At 46.1% G+C, this 19,698-nt stretch overlaps 1 protein-coding gene across 7 annotated transcripts in view; it reads right to left on the bottom strand.

The window, feature by feature from the left end:
- The window catches only part of SAMD12 (sterile alpha motif domain containing 12), a 209,992-nt gene that overhangs the window by 114,512 nt on the left and 75,782 nt on the right, over positions 1-19,698 (bottom strand). For all 7 annotated transcript variants that reach the window (XR_014513768.1, XR_014513769.1, XR_014513770.1 and 4 more), the window contains exon 4: positions 15,206-15,346. Coding sequence is in view for 4 of the 7 variants with exons in the window: in XM_083450765.1 (XP_083306891.1) it covers positions 15,206-15,346 (141 nt within the window). In the remaining 3 variants the exon portion in view is untranslated. The remainder of the gene's footprint in view (positions 1-15,205; positions 15,347-19,698) is intronic.

The following is a 19,698-nucleotide window of genomic DNA, read 5'->3' as shown; positions in this document are numbered from 1 at the left end:
TCTCTCCAACCCCATTAAAAAGAAAACCCCAAACGCAACGCCAACCAAGCCTCAGCATTACAGGTTTTATCCCACGGCCATATAAACTGGATTTCTGCCAAGTACACAGATGAATCCAATTTAAGCATCTAGCACTGTATGTACAATCCCATATGGTGGGGAGACAGCACATAAAGAGCTGTCATTTAATCTCTCTCGTGCTACAAGAGCCAAGCGACACAAGAAGAAAATCAACAACTCATAAGCTCTTAGGGGAGGGGGACAAAAGGAAAGGAAAGGGATGCATTCCTCCCCCCAACCTAAAAAAAACCAAAACCCTGTACTGAAGGGTATACTTGACCAGACCTTAAAAAAGACAGGATTACTGGCTTCAGAAAGGTATTAAGCAAAATCAGGGAGGCATTGCTTTCTTGTATACTACATGCTGGCTCTGGGGCAAAAATAAAAGTTCACGAGCCTTATTTCCCAATTAATCTTCCCTTCACGTCTAAGAGCTAGTCACACAAGCTGAGGTGGCAGACTCTGGTGGGAGGTTTTCCAGCTGTACCAGTTCAAACTGTAAGTCGCAACGGCGGCGTAGTTTCCCTTGATTTAAACACACACACACACACAACTTGCATGGGGGCAACGTAAGAAGTGCCCAGCCCCTTATACATCTACCTTATACGTGGCTCATGTACCGCAGTGTTGCTTCCTCTGAATGGAAGGGGCTCTTTCAGGTATCAGGCAGGCAGTGACATAGCGTGGGTTACCAGTGCCCGGGGCCACAGGGAAGGTTAGGAGAGAAGGGAAACAACCGGAGTACACATGCACATTCAACTGCCCAGTGGTGTCCGAGTCACCCAGGAGATGGCAGCCACAGAGACAAGAGAAGAAGAGTCGCTCCGTTGTCTGGAGAGGTCACTTCCTGGTTTGCATGGAGAAGCCGTTTTCAACAGAGCCCAGCAACGGAAGCGCGAAGCTGTATTGGGGCAGCACAGGTGTTGGAATTTTGCACCGCTAACCATTTTGCGCCCTGGGCAACCACCCTTTGGCCCCCATGCTACACCACTGCAGGCAGGAGTCTCTCCCAGACATACCTGGAGATGTCAGATATTGGACCTATGACCATTTACCCGTGAAACACGAACTTCACAGCACTTCCCTCGTCCTAGATATTACTGAAAAGCACTAGCGAAGTAAAAGGTAAAGGGACCCCCGACCATTAGGTCCAGTCGTGACCGACTCTGGGGTTTCGGTGCTCATCTCGCTCCATTGGCTGAGGGAGCCATAATAATAATAATAATAATAATAATAATAATAATAATAATAATTTATTTGTACCCTGCCCATCTGGCTGGGTTTCCCCAGCCACTCTGGGAGGCTTCCAACAAAGATGAAAAATACACTAAATACACTAAGCCAGTGTACAGCTTCCGGGTCATGTGGCCAGCATGACTAAGCCGCTTCTGGCGAACCAGGGCAGCGCACGGAAACGCCGTTTACCTTCCCGCCGGAGCGGTACCTATTGATCTACTTGCACTTTGATGTGCTTTCGAACTGCTAGGTTGGCAGGAGCAGGGACCGAGCAACGGGAGCTCACCCCGTCGTGGGGATTCAAACCGCCAACCTTCTGATCGACAATTCCTAGGCTCTGTGATTTAATCCACAGCGCCACCCGCGTCCCACTAGCGAAGTAGGAAAGAACAAAAGCTGTCTTGTGCAGACCCACTGGCCCATCTAGCTCAGCGGTATCTACTGTGGATGGCAGTGGCTCTCCAAGATTTCATACAGGGGTCTTTGCCAGCCCAACCTGGATGTGGCTGGCGATTAAATCTGGGGCCCTTCTACATGCCAAGACTGTGCTCTAGCACTTGAGAAGCAGCCCTTCCTGGGGGGCTGCAGCTCCCGGTGGGTTTGACAAATCCCTCTCCTTCACGTGCTAGTTTACTTGCAAGGAGTACAGTGGTACCTCGGGTTAAGAACTTAATTCGTTCTGGAGGTCCGTTCTTAACCAGAAACTGTTCGTAACCTGAAGCACCACTTTAGCTAATGGGGCCTCCCGCTGCCACCACCGTGCAATTTCTGTTCTCATCCTGAGGTAAAGTTCTTAACCCGAGGTACTATTTCTGGGTTAGCGGAGTCTGTAACCTGAAGCGTCTGTAACCTGAAGCATCTGTAACCCGAGGTACCACTGTACTTTACAGAAGCGAGCATTCGATAATGTCGCAGGCACCCACACCCCCTGCAGTATTTATTGATGCAGTTCAGAATCCCACCACCTCGCTCTGCTTAATTTATTGAAGGATTCCTGCGGAGCCTCGCAGTCCCAGGACTGAGGCGGCAATCCGATCTCACAACCATCCGCAGCTTTGTAAAGTGCCACTGGAGGTTCGGCAACAATTTGCACTGAGCGGGTTCATAAAAATCTAATTAGTTGCCTCCTATGGTTCTCTCACCGGAGGAAAAAGCAGCCGTGTTAAACCTTAGTCCTTCAGAAATGTAGGTACAAGTGGTTAATATTCTCTTAAAGGAGTTTCAAACCTTCTTCTTCTTCAAAAAGGGGGGGGGGTTGTGCCATTTACACCTAGCTGTTTCACAATGAGTTTTATTCCCCAAATGTAGGCAACGGAGGACAGAATATTGGTATTTTAATGGAGGATGAGCTATTCAGCAGAAAGTTCACGAAAGTTTGCCCGGCCCTTTTCAGTGATAGAACTGCTGTTAATGAAGGATTTCAACGATGACTTCTGCAACTTTCTCTCTCTTTTAAATGTGTTATCTCTATATGGCAGTTCTGGGCAATGCTCCATATGAGAAACGTCTAGGGTTTTGTTGTTGCTGTTTAAACACACACTCAGACTTTGCATATGTGAGCCCAGAGAAGAGAAGGAAGCGAGAGAATATCTTCCTAAACTTGGGAAGTTGGTCCCAATATTAAAGTGGTTCACAAGGGAGGGATTTTGGAGGTAGAAGGAGAAAAACACTTCCAGGGTTATTTTTAAATCCCTCCTTATAGAGAACAGACATACACACACCCCTCATTTTGTTATTTTCTTGAATTTCTCAAGCCCTCTGTATAAAACTAAGGAACTGTTAGTTACTGAAGCTGTGGAGGGTGTGTGTGTGTGTGTGTGTGTGTGTGTGTGTGTGTGTGTAGGGGGAATATTTTAAGGGATAAACAGTTATGCAAAAGCGTTTTCCCACTTCTTTTCTGCCACTGTTTTATTTCAGGAAGATAATTGGATGCAAGTTAAAGTTGCCAGCTCCCCTGAAATTTCCTCAGAGAGGAAGAGAGAAAGATAACGCAGGAAACTATAGGCAGAAAGTTAATGAAAGGATGTGCACACACACACACACACACACACACACACACCCTGGCTCTCCTGAACATTCCCCAAGTCACCCTAGGGTACCATGGCCACACTGGTGGAAAACCAAGGCATTATCCAGATAACTTGGAATGTGGGGAAGGGATATACCGCATTTTTCGCTCTATAAGACGTACCTAGTTTTTAGAGGAGGGAAAAAAAGAAAAAAATATTCTGAATCTTTTATTTCTGTAGAGCCTCTTTTCAAAAGCTTGATTTTGCAAGCGAACAGGAGAAGCATTTTAACAGTCTTGGATTAGTGCTTGGATTTCATTCTCTCACAGAAAGCCCCAGGGGAAAAAATGGGATCATCTGGCCGTTTGGAGAAACAGAGACACATGGTTTGGGCAGTGATGGGATCCAAGACTAACTGAAGAGGGAAAACAAGAATGATGTTCTCCTGTCTGTTTGTCAAGTTGCTCAGGCGGCTAAACAAGGGCTATCACACAACAACCTCACAACAACCCAATGAGGTTAAGGTGGCCCTCTCTGCGCAGCACCTCTCCAGCGAAGCGGGAGGAGAAACGGAGCCCCTTCCATTTCTCCTCCCGCTTCGCTGAAGGGGCGCAGCGAGGGAGAGCTGCGCAGCGCCATTCGCTCCATAAGACGCACACACATTTCCCCTTACTTTTTAGGAGGAAAAAAGTGTGTCTTATGGAGCGCAAAATACGGTAGCTCTGTAGGAGAGCATGTGCTTTGTATGCAGGTTCAATTCTGGCACCTCCGACTAGGACTCGGAGTGTTTCCTGCCTGAAACCCTGAAGAGCCACTGCCAGAAAGTTTAGACGATGCAGAGCAAGATCGACTAAGGGTCTGATTCAGTATAAGGCAGCTTCCTCTGATTCTACAAACCTAATATATATCACGGAGCAAGAAAAAACCTGCCTCCATTATGGGCTGGCTAGTTCCAGCCACTCAGCCCCATACCTTTGCCTCAGTGTGGGAGCTGTTGCCCAGCGACTACCAGCAAGGGAAGACTTGTCTGCTTCATGGGCTGAGAGTCTCAGGCTCTGCGGCATAGAAGTCGGAGGCTGATGACCGACACCAGAGAAGGTCAAGGTCAAGGGCAGGAAATTCGACCTGTGTGGTTCAGATACCAACGGGACAACTTGTTGTTTCCTGATACCGCAACTGAATATGATTTTTCGCGTAACGAGGCCACTTTTGAGAGCCTATCGGACCATAAAGCGGGACATTATTATCCTAAATGAATGAGCAAGCATTCTAATTTGGGTACAAATAAGGGACTGGAACTCTGAAGATAGGCCCTGGAGACCAAACTCCAAAACTGCACCCACACAGCTGAATGTACAAGGCGCACAACCCCCCACAATTGCCCTCCCCACATACAATTCAAAAGGATTTCGCACCATTCCCTGCATATTCCCCACATACCCTAGTTTAACATTCTTTCATGGCAGAGCTCCTCTTTCATCTGACCAACTTCACAGTCTCTCTTTCTCCATGGCCAACACGGCCCTCCTAGCCTTTCTATCTGGCCCTTGGGATTCTCCCTAGGCCAGAGTTTAGGACTAGAGAAAGAGACAGAAGAAGGGGGGAAGTACGCTAAAGAGAAGGAGAAAACCCCAGCTCTTTAAGACCACAGGGATTCCTATTGTCTGGCGTCAAAACAACTCATCTGCCAATCACAGCACTGACTACGCTCATTGGATAAAAGCATGGAAAGGTGGGAGAAGCCAGTGTGACTCATCTCATAGAAATCACATACAGGGTACCTGCACATTTTGTTTCATAACTTTATTTCTAGGAAAGCTAGAAACGTACTTTAAGAAAGAAATCTGAGTCTGGGGCCGCTACTGGCTGTGCGCCCAATACATCAGTACTTCCTGTACCCACCTCTTGTCAGCCTTGCTCCCAATTTTTCATCTTCAACAGTATACCTTACCTGATAACCGAAGTGCTATTGTCACAAACCACATCACTCAATCCCTAGTCACATCCTCTGCCACTCTTAAAAATCAAGCCAGCCCAAGCTATATGTGGCTATGTCCATGTGGAGCTGCCACGAACATACTCCAAAAAGGTTTGTTTGTATTTTCTGTGTTTTCCTTCTCTACTCTCATTCTGCAGAAGTCTCAGGTTATGTCCTTTTAAAAATTAATGTTGCTCCATTCAAATAAAAGTGCATTGCTAATGGCTTTTATGCTTCATCTGACAGAACACCCTTCATTTGTTCATTTACACGCTGGCAGTCAACAGTGTTATGAAACACCTTTTATTGCCAAGATGTGTGAAGATGTACAGCATCTCGTGGAAGGCAAAGATTTGTTGTTCTTTTTTTTTAATTTGACATGATCATAAAGCACAGAACCCAGACTGGCCTTTTTATTATGGATCCAGCAATAATTAATAATTTCAACAATATCGGCTTCTCCTTCCGATCAATAGTGAGGAATTTTTCCCGTCAGACTTTGCATTGATGTAACTGAAATTGATTTACTATGAATACATATATTGACAGGTTTTTAACTGTGACCTTCAGGGTAATATATTACTGTGGGCTTGGAAGTTAAAAAGTGCCTTCATTTATACAGAAAAGAGTTCCCACAGAGAGAGAGAGAGAGAGAGAGAAAGAAAGAAAGAAAGAAAGAGAGAGAGAGAGAGAGAAACCCACTTCTCTGAAGTTTACTCTTTAATAAAACAGCTGTAAAATATTTACACTCATACCTAAGAACAGAAATGGATCTGAAAATTTGCCCTTTTGGTTAAAACCTTCTCAATGAAATTTCATTCAAAACGCTTATTATTTCTGCATTTGGTGCTTTGCCAGTGTATGAGTATATTGATGTAGACAGAGAGGTGTTAGTCCAGGTAAAACCAGCAAGGTCATAGCATGGAGTTAAGCCACATGCTGTTGCATCCAGAACATAGCTGTCAACTTTTCCCTTTTCTTGCGAGGGATCCTATTCGAAATAAGGGAATTTCCCTTTTAAAAAGGGAAACGTTGACAGCTATGATCCAGAAGGCTTCCTGGTTCAATCCTGAGCACCTGCAGTTAAAAGAACGTCATGGGCTGCAAAGGGTCTCTGCTTGATCATTACCAATTGGAGCAGAAAGTACCAGGTTATTTCATTGATTTATTTTTTTTCATTTAGCTGCCCTTCAGTAGAACTCTCTCAGTGCATTAAAATAATACAATGAATGCAGAAAAATCACTTAAACCAAGAAAGCTGATGAAGGGGGTGGGGGAAGCAGAAAAACCAAACATTTAACAGTGCAGTAAATGTGCATATCACCGACACGGCACCTGGTGAGGTTTCCTGGGGAAAGTGGGTTGCAGCAACTGAGACAAAGACCCTCTTCTGCATCAGTTGTGTAGTGTTTGAGGGACTAATTATCTGAATAAGCAACAGCCGATTCCTATGTGCTAGTTCTTCAGAGCATTTTGATATTTCATCTCTTCATTCCATTTTCCCCCACTGGGTCTGAGCCAGAGACTTGCATTTCACAAAGCTCCTGGCCTGTCTCCAGACTTCAGAAGTGTCAAGGCTAACACACTTGCAGCATATACAGTCATGAATGCATGAAGCATGAAAGAGGGGATAAGGAACTCCCAATGGGCAGGGATATGAGGAAGACAAACACCAAGAAGCAGCAAGGGGCAGCAGCTCCCAGCACATGATTGTGTGGAAGGTGGACCAAGACTCATAACAAAAGAAGAATCCTCCTGTGTCAGCCCGCACCCATGCATGAATCATGCGCACACGCATGGACAACCGTGTTCTGGCTTTTCCCCTGAATGAGGAATGTTGTTGTTGTTTAGTCGTTTAGTTGTGTCCGACTCTTCGTGACCCCATGGACCAGAGCACGCCAGGCACTCGTCTTCCACTGCCTCCCGCAGTTTGGTCAAACTCATGCTGGTAGCTTCGAGAACACTGTCCAACCATCTCGTCCTCTGTCGTCCCCTTCTCCTTGTGCCCTCAATGTTTCCCAACATCAGGGTCTTTTCCAGGGAGTCTTCTCTTCTCATGAGGTGGCCAAAGACTTGGAGCCTCAGCTTCAGGATCTGTCCTTCCAGTGAGCACTCAGGGCTGATTTCCTTCAGAATGGATAGGTTTGATCTTCTTGCAGTCCATGGGACTCTCAAGAGTCTCCTCCAGCACCATAATTCAAAAGCGTCAATTCTTCGACGATCAGCCTTCTTTATGGTCCAGCTCTCACTTAGGAACATCCAACTCTCCGCCCTCTGAACTTTGCATTGGTAAGTCAGTGACAAATCACACTTTTAGCTTGATGGGACCTTTCCAAATATTGAGGAGGAGCGGGTTGTGGTCTATGCAGTGAAATCGCTGGGGAAGCAGACCCTAGCACAGCTGTTCTCAACCTGTGGGTCTCCAGATGTTGTTGGACTACAACTGCCATCATTCCTGCGTTCTGGCTTTGCTAGCTAGGGGTGATGGGATTTGTAGTTCAACAACATCTGGGGACCCACAGGTTGAGAAAGGCTGCTCTAGGAGGACTGAAAACAGTGTGGCTGAGACTACAGAGGCCCCAAGGTGGGAAGAGGAGACCTAGGGAAGAGGAAGGGCAGGTGAGAAGAACCAGCTACATGTCTCATGTTCGTCTCTCACCATAGCAATGATGGGGATCAGTTGCGGCGTGGGCAGCAAGTGCAGCGGGTTTGGATCAGGTGTCCTCTTTCCAAATGTAGCAGCAGAGGCAGCAGCATCGGTGGTGGAGGGGACATCATAGAGGGGAGAGACAGCAGGCATGGCATGGCAGAAAAGCACACAGAGCAGTGCAGGAGCTGCCCACTAAGGGTGGAATGCCACTGGCAGAGCAGCATGCAGCAGAATCCAATTCTCCTGTTCCCTACAGTATGGTGGCGGTCTAAACCACTGAGCCTCTTGGGCTTGCCGATTGGAAGGTCGGCGGTTCAAATCCCCGTGACGGAGTGAGCTCCCGTTGCTCTGTCCCAGCTCCTGCCAACCTAGCAGTTCAAAAGCACACCAGTGCAAGTAGATAAATAGGTATCGCTCCGGCGGGAAGGTAAATGGTGTTTCTGTGTGCTCTGGTTTCCGTCACGGTGCCCGTTGCGCCAGAAGCGGTTTAGTCATGCTGGCCACATGACCCGGAAAGCTGTCTGTGGACAAACGCTGGCTCCCTTGGCCTGAAAGTGAGATGAGCACTGCAACCCTATAGTCGCCTTTGACTGGACTTAACCATCCAGGGGTCCTTTACCTTTACCTTTATCGGTGGTGGTGATGGGAGAGACACAGCGTTGCCTTCTTTCCTCCCAACCATATAACATCTTGGAGAAAGAGAGATTGTGACAATGGAGAGTAGGATAGTCCCGACCTAACGAGAGGCCTTGGAAAAAGTGAGATAGTGGTCCATTCTCAAGTTATGGACATGATACTAGGGTCTTGATGATTTCACATGATGGTAGGTTCTTAAATAACGGTATAAAAAGCACATCTATCATGATGATGAGAAATGTATCAGCTAATGTCTGAATGTAAGATTATGGAGGGTAGTAAAGACAAAAGGTATTGGTGGCCCATGTAAAAGGAATATTGGACCTGGGCAGACAGAGGTTGCCATGGTAATGTGGTGTGTGAGGTGACAGGACAGAAAGAGCCTTTTTTTAAAAGCAAGGTATGATAGGAAGAAGAAGGGAGAAAAGAAACGACAAAGGGATGCCTTTGACTTGAGTGCTCCACTACTGTGGGGAACAAGTTCCTCTTGATACAACCAGGCTGTAAGATCTAGACTCCCTCCATCTTAATTCAGATGGAAGTATGCGAATAAATCATAGTTATTAAAGCTATGGCAGACTCCATAGCATCTTGATTCTCCAAAGCAGCACAGACCTGGGGTAAATGCCCTGGAATTTTGCTACCACTTGGCAAAGAGTGTGGGTGGCACCCAACTTTTGTAATAATACATATAATGAATTAAGCCAGCTTGACATATAGCGGCTACAAGAGCAAGGATGACAAAATAGAGAGGAAATCTAAAGCTGTTCGTTGATGTCTTTAGCCAACTATTAAACCATTCATCACTTGCATATTAATTATTATTATTATTTTCATAGTTATTATCGCTGTTTTGCCCTGCCTTTCTAATACACAAACATTACTTACAATGAAGCTGCAGGCAGGATCTAGCATTGCTTTAAAGCTCTTTAAACTGCTTAGCTTCTAGTGGAACTTACCAAATGTTCTGTTAATGCAACCTAATGGCGCCTGCCTTTCGTTTCGTCTTGGCAATTGCATTATCAAGCGAATAAACTCAACACAGCAAGCGCCACTCAAAGCCGCCTTAAGAGGATACAAGGAAGGAATGCATGAAAAATATGCAACCCAAATATTCCCCGGCTCTGAGCAACAGCAACAGACCCCACAACAAGGCGAGCTCTGTTTCGGCAACGCACACCAGCCCACACATGAAGCTGATGTGCCTGAGCTAAGGGACACACCAGCCAATCTAGCCCAGAGCTCCGCTAGCAATGAATATCCAAAAATAGTTTCATGTGATCGTCGGGGCGATGCACAAAACAGGCTTCTTTCTCCTATGAATCAGGATTAGGGAAGTATGATAATGATTCCTCCATCACCACCCGCCGCCCCCCTCCTCCAACAGCTCTTCCAGAGAGACAAATCTGCAGACCTTTTACTCGAAATAGTTCAACAAACTCTCAGAATTTCTTGCAGACAAGCTCAGAGAGGTGAGGCAGTCAGGTCAGGCCTGCGCCCTTCCAAGTGTGGCGAGGAGGAAAGGAGCTGGAGGTTGGGAACTAGAATTAATTTATCCTGAAGAAATCTGGCCTAGTAATAGAATGTAATAATAATAATAATAATAATAATAATAATAATAATAATAATAATAATAATTTATTTATACCCCGCCCATCTGGCTGGGCTTCCCCAGCCACTCTGGGTGGCTTCCAACAAAATATTAAAATACAGTAATGCATCAAACATAAAAAGCTTCCCTAAACAGGGCTGCCTTCAGATGTCTTCTAAAAGTCTGGTAGTTGTTGTTTTCTTTGACATCTGGTGGGAGGGCGTTCCACAGGGCGAGTGCCACTACCGAAAAGGCCCTCTGCCTGGTTCCCTGTAACCTCACTTCTCACAGTGAGGGAACTGCCAGAAGGCCCTCGGCGCTGGACCTTAGTGTCTGGGTAGAATGATGTGGGTGGAGACGCTCCTTCAGGTATACTGGACTGAGGCCATTTAGGGCTTTAAAGGTCAGGACCAACACTTTGAATTGTGCTCAGAAACGTGCTGGGAGCCAATGTAGGTCTTTCAAGACCGGTGTTATGTGGTCTCGGCAGCCGCTCCCAGTCTCCAGTCTATCTGCCGCGTTCTGGATTAGTTGTAGTTTCCGGGTCACCTTCAAAGGTAGCCCCACATAGAACCTTTGCTTACAGGAATTAATTCACGCAAAACTAACAGAACAAAATCCCAATGTGGCTTAGGGCTTTTTGTGGGCAGAAAGAAGAAGACCCAATGGCAGCAATCAGTAAGGCCAGAATGAGATTTAGCAAATGAAGGGGTGTGGGTTACCTCCAGGAGTGCTGTTAGGTACATCCTGATGTGGACCCCCCCCCTCCCAAAACTGGGACTTACAACTTCCACCATCCCTCTCCATTGGTCATACTTGTTGGGGCAAATGGGAGCTGTGGTTCAAAACATCTAGGGGTCACCAGGAAGATTTTGTCTGACGAAAGGGTAGGAATAGTTTAATAATAATAACAATAATAACTAATAAAAATTTATTATTTATACCCTGCCCATCTGGCTGAGTTTCCTCCTGGGCGGCTTCCAATCAAATGTTAAAAACAATACAGCATTAAATATTTAAAACTTCCCAAAACAGGGCTGCCTTCAGATGTCTTTTAAAGATAAGATAGCTACTTATTTCCTTCACAGGGCGGGCACCACTACCGAGATGGCCCTCTTCCTGGATCCCTGGTCAGCACCAACACTTTGAATTGTGCTCAGAAACGTACTGGGAGCCAATGCAGATCTCTCAGGACCGGTGTTATGTGGTCCCGGCGGCCACTCCCAGTCACCAGTCTAGCTGTTAATTACAGTTTGCAATGGCAGCCTCCTAACTGTGCGAGCGGCTCTTGATATTGCTTCAACAGGCTGCCAAATATAGTCATCCAATCTACAAATGGGATACTATGTTCTGCAAAATATTTGTGTGTGCGCAGTAAAACATAGTTTTTAAAATAATAATAATAATAATAATACAGAATATGGTTGCTTTCTCCCCCGCCACACACACAAAGGCTTCCTGTATACCATCCAGAGAATGGAATGCAACAAGCTCGAGTGTTTAAGAGCGACACCTCAAATCCCTTTGGAATGACACATGGATGTCTTTCAGCGACCAACTTCAGAGGAGCGACACCACAAATTAAATTGACTTGGACAGTTAAGAGTAAGAGCACTGGGGGGGCCTCCCCCTGACAGGCCTACCATACCTCTTAGTCAAGCAATCCTCTGGGGTGCTCACCCCCAGGGTTATATCCAGAACTATTGGCAGCACTACCGTGAACTACTGACCCCAATCTAAGTCTTGTGAGCGATTCATAGCCTTGGCTGGCATAGCATTAACTTCTCTGAGCGGGCTTACATTAAGAATTGGATCCCCGAGGGCCAGCTACCTGAAAGGGATTCTCATAATTTGTCAGAGTGAGTTTCCATCAATGAATCCACCAACCATTTAAGGTCCGTTTTTCTTCTTTTCTCCATTAAAATGCTCCCTCCTTCCGCCCACAACCTGCCACTTCATCCTTGGTTGTTGATAGGAAAAAGAGAGTGTGTACTGCCTGGCAAAATATACTTAAGATTGGCCTTGCAGACAACAACAACAACAACAGAAGGAGAAGACGATCTCATGTATGCTACGTTATAGGGTAGCTTTACCCTAGAGTCTGGAAAGCTATGAATGAATATGAAACTGTTACTTGTTACATATGTATTGCTTAACCTGGTATGGCATATATGGACTGAAATTTGGAATGTGTCATTTTAACTAAGATACAGTGGTCCCTCTGGTTACGCACTTAACTCGTTCTGGTGGTCCGGTCTTAACCTGAAACTGTTCTTAACCTGAAGCACCACTTTAGCTAATGGGGCCTCCCGCTGCCGTTACGCCACTGCCGCCCAATTTCTGTTCTCATCCTGAAGCAAAGTTCTTAACCCGAGGTACTATTTCTGGGTTAGTGGAGTCTGTAACCTGAAGCGTCTGTAACCTGAAGCGTATGTAACCCGAGGTACCACTGTATTGGTTTTCATGCACGCTTCCCCCTAACGTATGCATTTGGTGAGAGAACTGCATGGCGAAATTTGCAGAAGTGTGAATTTCAAAGGATGGCTGTGTTTTGGGTTCGAAAAGTGGAAATCTGAGATTTGCCTTTAAATGCAGCCTGAATCTAATTTGCATCCTGCATGAGAGTTCCAAACAAAATCCAGGAGTTTTGAGGCACTGCAATGTGGATTCTGCCGTCTTCCAGGCAGAAAGGGGAACACTCTTGAGAATGGGCAAAGTCAGCAGTCGAGACAACACGGGTAATACAAAGCCAGTATGTTCCAGCAAGTAGGAGGAGGTGTAAAGTCTTAGTCCAGTTGAGACGCAGGAGGAGAGAGACTGGGAGACATATGGCAGCGTTTGTGCCTCCTATAGCAGCTGTCGTCGCTTCCCCATTTGAAAAACTGCAAGTTGAAAATAATGGACTACAAACGGCATGTGTTCCACAGACATTTCTTTTTTAAACCTGCTGGTAATGATATGTAATAGCCATTCAAAAATGGCAGAACCTGATTATATCTCTAGCTGGTACATAGTATGCTTTAGGTCCCAGTTGCCTGAATAATTCTCACTGAAAAAGGGAACCAGAAATGTCAGGCAACATGTTCAGTGTCCAAAGTGCATGCTTTTGTCTTTACCAGCTGCTGTGGTATCGAGATGTTAGGTAAAGGTAAAATGACCCCTGACCATTAGGTCCAGTTGTGGCCGACTCTGGGATTGCGGCGCTCATCTTGCTTTATTGGCCAAGGGAGCTGGCGTACAGCTTCCGGGTCATGTGGCCAGCATGACTAAGCCGCTTCTGGCGAACCAGAGCAACGCACGGAAACGCCGTTTACCTTCCCGCCGGAGCAGTACCTATTTATCTACTTGTACTTTGACGTGCTTTCGAACTGCTAGGTTGGCAGGAGCAGGGACTGAGCAACGGGAGCTCACCCCGTTGCGGGGATTCGAACCTCCGCCCTTCTGATTTTGTTTGGCAAGTCCAAGGCTCTGTGGTTTAACCCACAGTGCCACCCGCATCCCTATATCAAGATGCTACATGGGCACAAACTTCCCAGATCCTTCAGCCGTGACTGAAGATAATTTACTAGTCAGACACCTCCTCGCCATACAGCTAGGAGCGTTTTCTTTGTGACATGTTTGGCGAGCCTCAGTTAGTGTAGAATAATTTACGGTGGGATCAGATGATGATGGTGATGATGTATTATTTATGCCCTGCCCATCTGCCTGGGTTTCCCCAGCTACTCTTCTCTGATTCCCCAGCTACTCTGGGCGGCTCCCAACAGAATACAGTGGTACCTCTAGTTACGAACTTAATTTGTTCCAGAGGTCCGTTCTTAACCTGAAACTGTTCTTAACTAGAGGCGTGCTTTCGCTAATGGGGCATCTTGCTGCCCCTGCGATGCCGGCCCTGCGATTTCCGTTCTCATCCTGGGGCAAAGTTCTCAACTCAAGGTAACTCTTCCAGGTTAGCAGAGTTTGTAACCTGAAGCATTTGTAACCTGAGGTGTTTGTAACTCGAGGTACCACTGTATTAAAAGCATGATAAAACTTCAAACATTAAAAACTTCCGTAACAGCCTTCAGATGTCTTCTAAAAGTCAGATAGTTATTTATTTCCTTGACATTTGATGGGAGGGCATTCCACAGGGCGGGTGCCACTACCGAGAAGGCCCTCTGCCTGGTTCCCTGTAACCTCACTTCTTGCAGTGAGGGAACAGCCAGAAGACTATCGGAGCTGGACCTCAGTGTCCGGGCTGAACAATGGCGGTGGAGACACTCCTTCAGGTATACTGGACCGAGGCCGTTTAGGGCTTTAAAGGTCAGCACCAACACTTTGAATTGTACTTGGAAACATACTGAGAGCCAATGTAGGTCTTTCAGGACCTGTGTTATATGGTCCTGGTGGCCGCTCCCAGTCACCAGTCTAGCTGTCGCATTCTGGATTAGTTGTAGTTTCTGGGTCACCTTCAAAGGTAGCCCCACGTAGAGCGCATTGCATTAGTCCAAGCTGCTACACTTCACTCCAAACAGCCATTAGAAACAGCAGACCCCGAGTTCTCCTTCCTCTCTTACTCACGCAAAGACCCAGAATAGTTAGACTTATCACGGGAGAAGGGGGCAGAACTCAGTATCGCACTTAACGCAGTACTGTTGCTGAAACTATCATCACATGGTACATTTCCTGGGTTCTGCCAGTGGCAGCCAATGGTACAGAAATCAGGTGGGGAAAACAAGCGATATTTATTGAACACAAGCAGGTGTACCCTCCCAGTAAGGCCAATGTGCTTTCAGACATTGGTGGCGGGATTAGCAACACAGCTACTAGCATGCTGATGGACAATGTGTGTGGGTCGTGCTTTGGAAACAGGAAGAAAGGAATTGCTGTTATCATAACGGACAGGCAACTCCTAATATGCATGTTGATCTATTCTTGTTTACCTTTCGGTGTTCGCTCTGGCCCCAGGATGCCTCTCTGTGCAACTGTTTGTGCAGGAGAACATCCAAGCAATCTTAAGTATGCTCTCATGCAACCATTTCCCTCCTGTGGTCCTTTGCGTTTCCTACCTTGCGTGAGCAGCTGGAGGTTTCGGACTTCCTCGCGCACCTTGAGCTGGAGGACCTGCTGCAGGATGTGCTGCCGCAAGCTCTCCTGAGCAATCCCCATCCGCTCGAGCTTTTTGTCTGTCAGCCTGAGCAGCGCACGGCCTGTATCCAAAAAAAGAAGAGAGAGAGATTACCCAAGGATTTCCATTTAATGAATAAAAATTCTACATGCTGTAAATGTCCTTATTCTAGCAGATAAAACCCGCCTGCCTTGCTAATATCCCTCCCCTGTGAAACAATCTGATTCACAACAGGGCAGGCGCTGGGGTGGGATAAAAAGGTGCGTGTTGGCTCAGCAAGTTAATTAGCTTCCACTTTGGAGATCCCGGTTCAGAGCCGGACTAGTACAGTCACCAGAAATGGGGTGGTGGGGAGGGGAAGCTTGCCTTAAATCCAATGCATACACTTGCTAGCCTATGGAGGTGAAAGAGGAGCCACAGGGAAAAGACTGCAGTTTAAGGGTAGAGGAGTGCATGCTTTGAATGCAGAAGGTTTCAGGTTCCATCCCTGGCCTCTCCAGCTAAAGGAGGGGTGAGGAACCTGTGACCCAAAGCCCAATTTCTTGCGGTAGGAGGGAGTCCAGAGGGGGAGAGTGAGGGGGTAAAAGTGGGGTCGGGGAAGGCTAAAATGGATCGAGTGAGGGAGAGGCAGGAGGGATAGTGCAAGTGGATAGGTCATATTTCAGGCCAGAGTGACCCATACCCCGTCCCCAGAGAAGGGGCCACCAGAAAGGGAGGTGGAGGGAGAAGGGAGAAGGAGAGACACAGAGAGGAAAGGCAGGCAAGAGACAATTGGGGATGGCCCCCATCACAATTGGATCTGGCCCCCACCCACTTCACCTATGGCACCAGGTGTAGGATGGGTAGGTATGGCTTCTCCAAAATGGCCTGGTGGGCCAAGAAGAGAGGCCCAGCAGCCCATCACATGGGCTAGAAGCCCCCAAGCCCTGCCCAATGAACAGGTTGTCTACAGGGGCCCAAGAGCGTGACCTGGTAGAAAGGCAGCTTTATTTATGTACTTCATTTGTTGCCTTTCCTTTCGACCAAGGGTTTATCCCTCAAGGTGGTTTGCAACTCAAAGCAACAGAAAAGCCACGGAAGGACAATGGAACAAGTAGTTTACATTTCTGATTTTCGATTTATTGGTTTTTTAAAAAATTGTACACCGCCCTTCATGTGTAGATCTCAGGACGGTTCACAACATAAAATACTCTCTCTTTCTCTCTCTATATATATAAAACAGAAAATAGATAAAAAATAAGAACCAAAACGAAGCAAAATAAAATCGCTAAAAATTATGAAAGTCCATTAAAAAACAGAACTGCAGCACAAAAGCAACACCTTTAAATGAACAATTGTATATGCTTGGTTTAAGTGGGGGGGGGGAGGGGGAAGCTGCAGGCATTGTGCATAGGATACTTGTCCCACGTTACACTTTGCTAACTTGGTGGTTATCTCCAAGAGGATTCACAAATCAATATGCTCCCTAACAAAGAACTAGTTTTGAAAATGAGTACCTGGAATCACTCTCTCCTAAGGACTCCTGGAGCAATTGAGAGGGGCTAAGAACCCGCAGGTTTTACAGTAATTTCAGACGCCGATCTTGCCATGCAAGGAAGGCGTAACACACCAGTTCTCTGCGCTTCCTACAGCTAGCACATTAACGTTGCGTCAGAAATGCAACCATCGAAACGAGGCCCAAACTCCTTCCGCACGAGGAACTTGCACACTTGCCAGGTGAGGAATATGTGCAGTAGGTTGTTTTTGAACTTGACATTGTTGCTCGGGTAGAGGAGATGCTATGAGATCATGCATCTTTAGTTTCATCCATGGCAAGACACAGCCTAAAGTGGTTCTAAGACTTGAATGCAAAATTACTAGTGTGGATTCGAATCCTTTTCTACACCTATCGGAATGCATTGGAAAGTGAACCCATCCTTTCGCTAACCTTATTGTAAGTGTGGCAGGGCAGGTGAGAATGATGTAAAGGTGTAACTAACCACACTGAGGGTTAGTTACTCATTTTTGTTTGTTTTGTCTGCCTGTCTGTCTGTTTTGTCTGTTTGTTTGTTTAACTTCTGAGATCTAGCTTTTGTAAGGATATAGTTGGGGTTTTAAAAATAAGGGGAGCAACATTTCCACAGCTGTCTCCAGATGTTGAGAATTCTGCAGGATGGCTTCAGGTGCATTTTGGAAGTTTAGGTGAGCTTAGTTAAGGTGGATCAAAGAGTTCTGTCACCTTAGCACAAGAATTCCACTTTTATAAACACACACACAAAGAGACCTTTTGCTGTTTGGAAAGCGGTGGAGAACTGCATCGAAAAATGTGGAGGAAAAATGTGGAGCAAACAGGGAAGAGTGAAAACTTCCTGCAAGCAAAACAGGATGGATGCAAAAACAAATGCTCATTGTACTAGAACAGACCCACAGACATAAAAGAGTGATGCTCAATAAATACCGAATAAAATCAAACCTACGTTTAAGATCTGTGCAAGCAAGTCAGGATGGCTGTTCAATAAAATAGGTCATCTTCCAAGTGGCTGCATCCCTTACCCTCCTCAGAGACCAGAACTTTTGAGAATAGCAACCATGAATGCCCTCTTTAGATCAGGGATGGGGAACCTGTGGTCTTTCAGATGGTTCACAGAATCGTAAAATCATAGAACTGGAAGGCACCCCAAGAGTCACCTAGTCCTACCCCCTGCAATGCAGGAATCTCACCTAAAGCACCCATGACAGATGGCCACCCAACCTCTGCTTAAAAACCTCCAAGGAAGGAGAGTCCACCACCTTCCAGGGGAGTCCTTCCACTGTCAAACAGTTCTTACTGTCAGAAAGTTCTTTCTGATGTTTAGTTGGCATCTCCTTTCTTGTAGCTTGAAGCCATTGGTTCGGGTCCTATCCGGAGCAGGAGGAAAGCTTGCTCATGTGACAGCCCTTGAGATGTTTGAAGATGGCTATCACATCTCCTCTCAATCTCTTCTTTTCCAGGCTAAACATACTCAGCTGCTTCATCCCGTTCCTCATAAGGCTTGGTTTCCAGACCCTTGATCATCTTGGTTGCCCTCCTCTGCACACGCTCCAGCTTGCCGATATCCTTCTTAAATTGTGCTGCCCAGAACTGGACACAGTATTTCAGGTGTGGTTTCACCAAAGCAGAACAGAGAAGCACTATTACTTCCCTTAACCTGGACATTATAAAGTCATACCTCATGTTATGTTTGCTTCAGGTTGCAAGTTTTCAGGTTGCATCCTGCGGCAACCTGGAAGTACCAGAAAAGGTTACTTCCGGGTTTCACCGCTCGCAGACGCGCAAAATGATGTCACGCGCATGCGCAGAAGCGGCAAATCGTGACCCATGCACGTGTGGGTCACGTTCTTTTCAGGTTGCAAATGGGCCTCTGGAACGGATCCCATTCGCAACCAGAGGTACCACTGTACTTCTTTTGATGCAGCCTGGAATAGCATTTGCTTTTTTTTGCTGCTGCATCGCACTGTTGACTCACGTTAAGCTTGTGGCCCACAAGCTTAAGCAATTTACTGTCCTGATGGAAAATGTATTAGTCCTTTACAAGCCTTGGGTATAAATGACTGCCAAGTTTGTGGTTGTTGGACTTCAGTTCGTATAAGCCCCAGCCAGTACAGCGATGGTGAGTGCTGTCGTCTTAACAACATCCTCATTCCGGCATTAGATAGTTACATCCTTGGAGCTGTGGCTCCACCATAATGATGAATGCAATGCTAAACCCTACCCATGCATGTAATGGGCTAACTATTCATTTTAAACCCATTATTCTTTTGCGGGGGGTGGGCAAGGTTGCAGGGAAGCCATCTGACACTGTCAAGAAAATTCTGGGTGGAGAAGGGGAAGAGTTAACATGAAATTGTACATCATGATTACTGGAAGCGGTTCAGTAAGTAATTTACTGTTCTGATGGGAAATGTATCGATCCTTTACAAGACTTGGGTATAAAAGACTGTTAAGACAGTCCTGTTTTTCAGATGAACCTATTCAGGAGGACCTGAGGATTTTAATACGAGGAAATAGTCAGAACTTGAATTCCCAACTGAAGTATAAATTCAGGCACAAATCATATTAGGCTGTTTTGCAAATGCACTGCCGAACGGGAGACAACCGTTTTTAGTGCTCTCAGGAAGGACGGAGCAGACCCGCAAAGCAAATTAAGCACAAATCTAAAACTTTAGCAAGCAGACCCATAAATCTGCATTACTTGCTCTGTGCAGATTCACAAACGTTATTTCCCGGATGCTCTCTAACTCTTCCCTAAATACATCCACACACATATGCTATTTGTGTCTCAACAAGCCTTCGAAAAGCTTTATCCCAGTCCTGGATCCGAATTGATTTTATGCATGTGTTGCTGTTTAAAACTGTTTTTGTATTCATACTTTTTAAAAATGGTTCTCTTAATAGGGCACCATTGTTTTTAACTG

This window comes from Podarcis tiliguerta, assembly GCF_965153285.1.
Source record: "Podarcis tiliguerta genome assembly, chromosome: 7".
NCBI classification, from domain to species: Eukaryota; Metazoa; Chordata; class Lepidosauria; order Squamata; family Lacertidae; genus Podarcis; species Podarcis tiliguerta.
The sequence above is the reverse complement of the archived record's forward strand: the minus strand, read 5'-3'. Positions and strand labels throughout refer to the sequence as shown.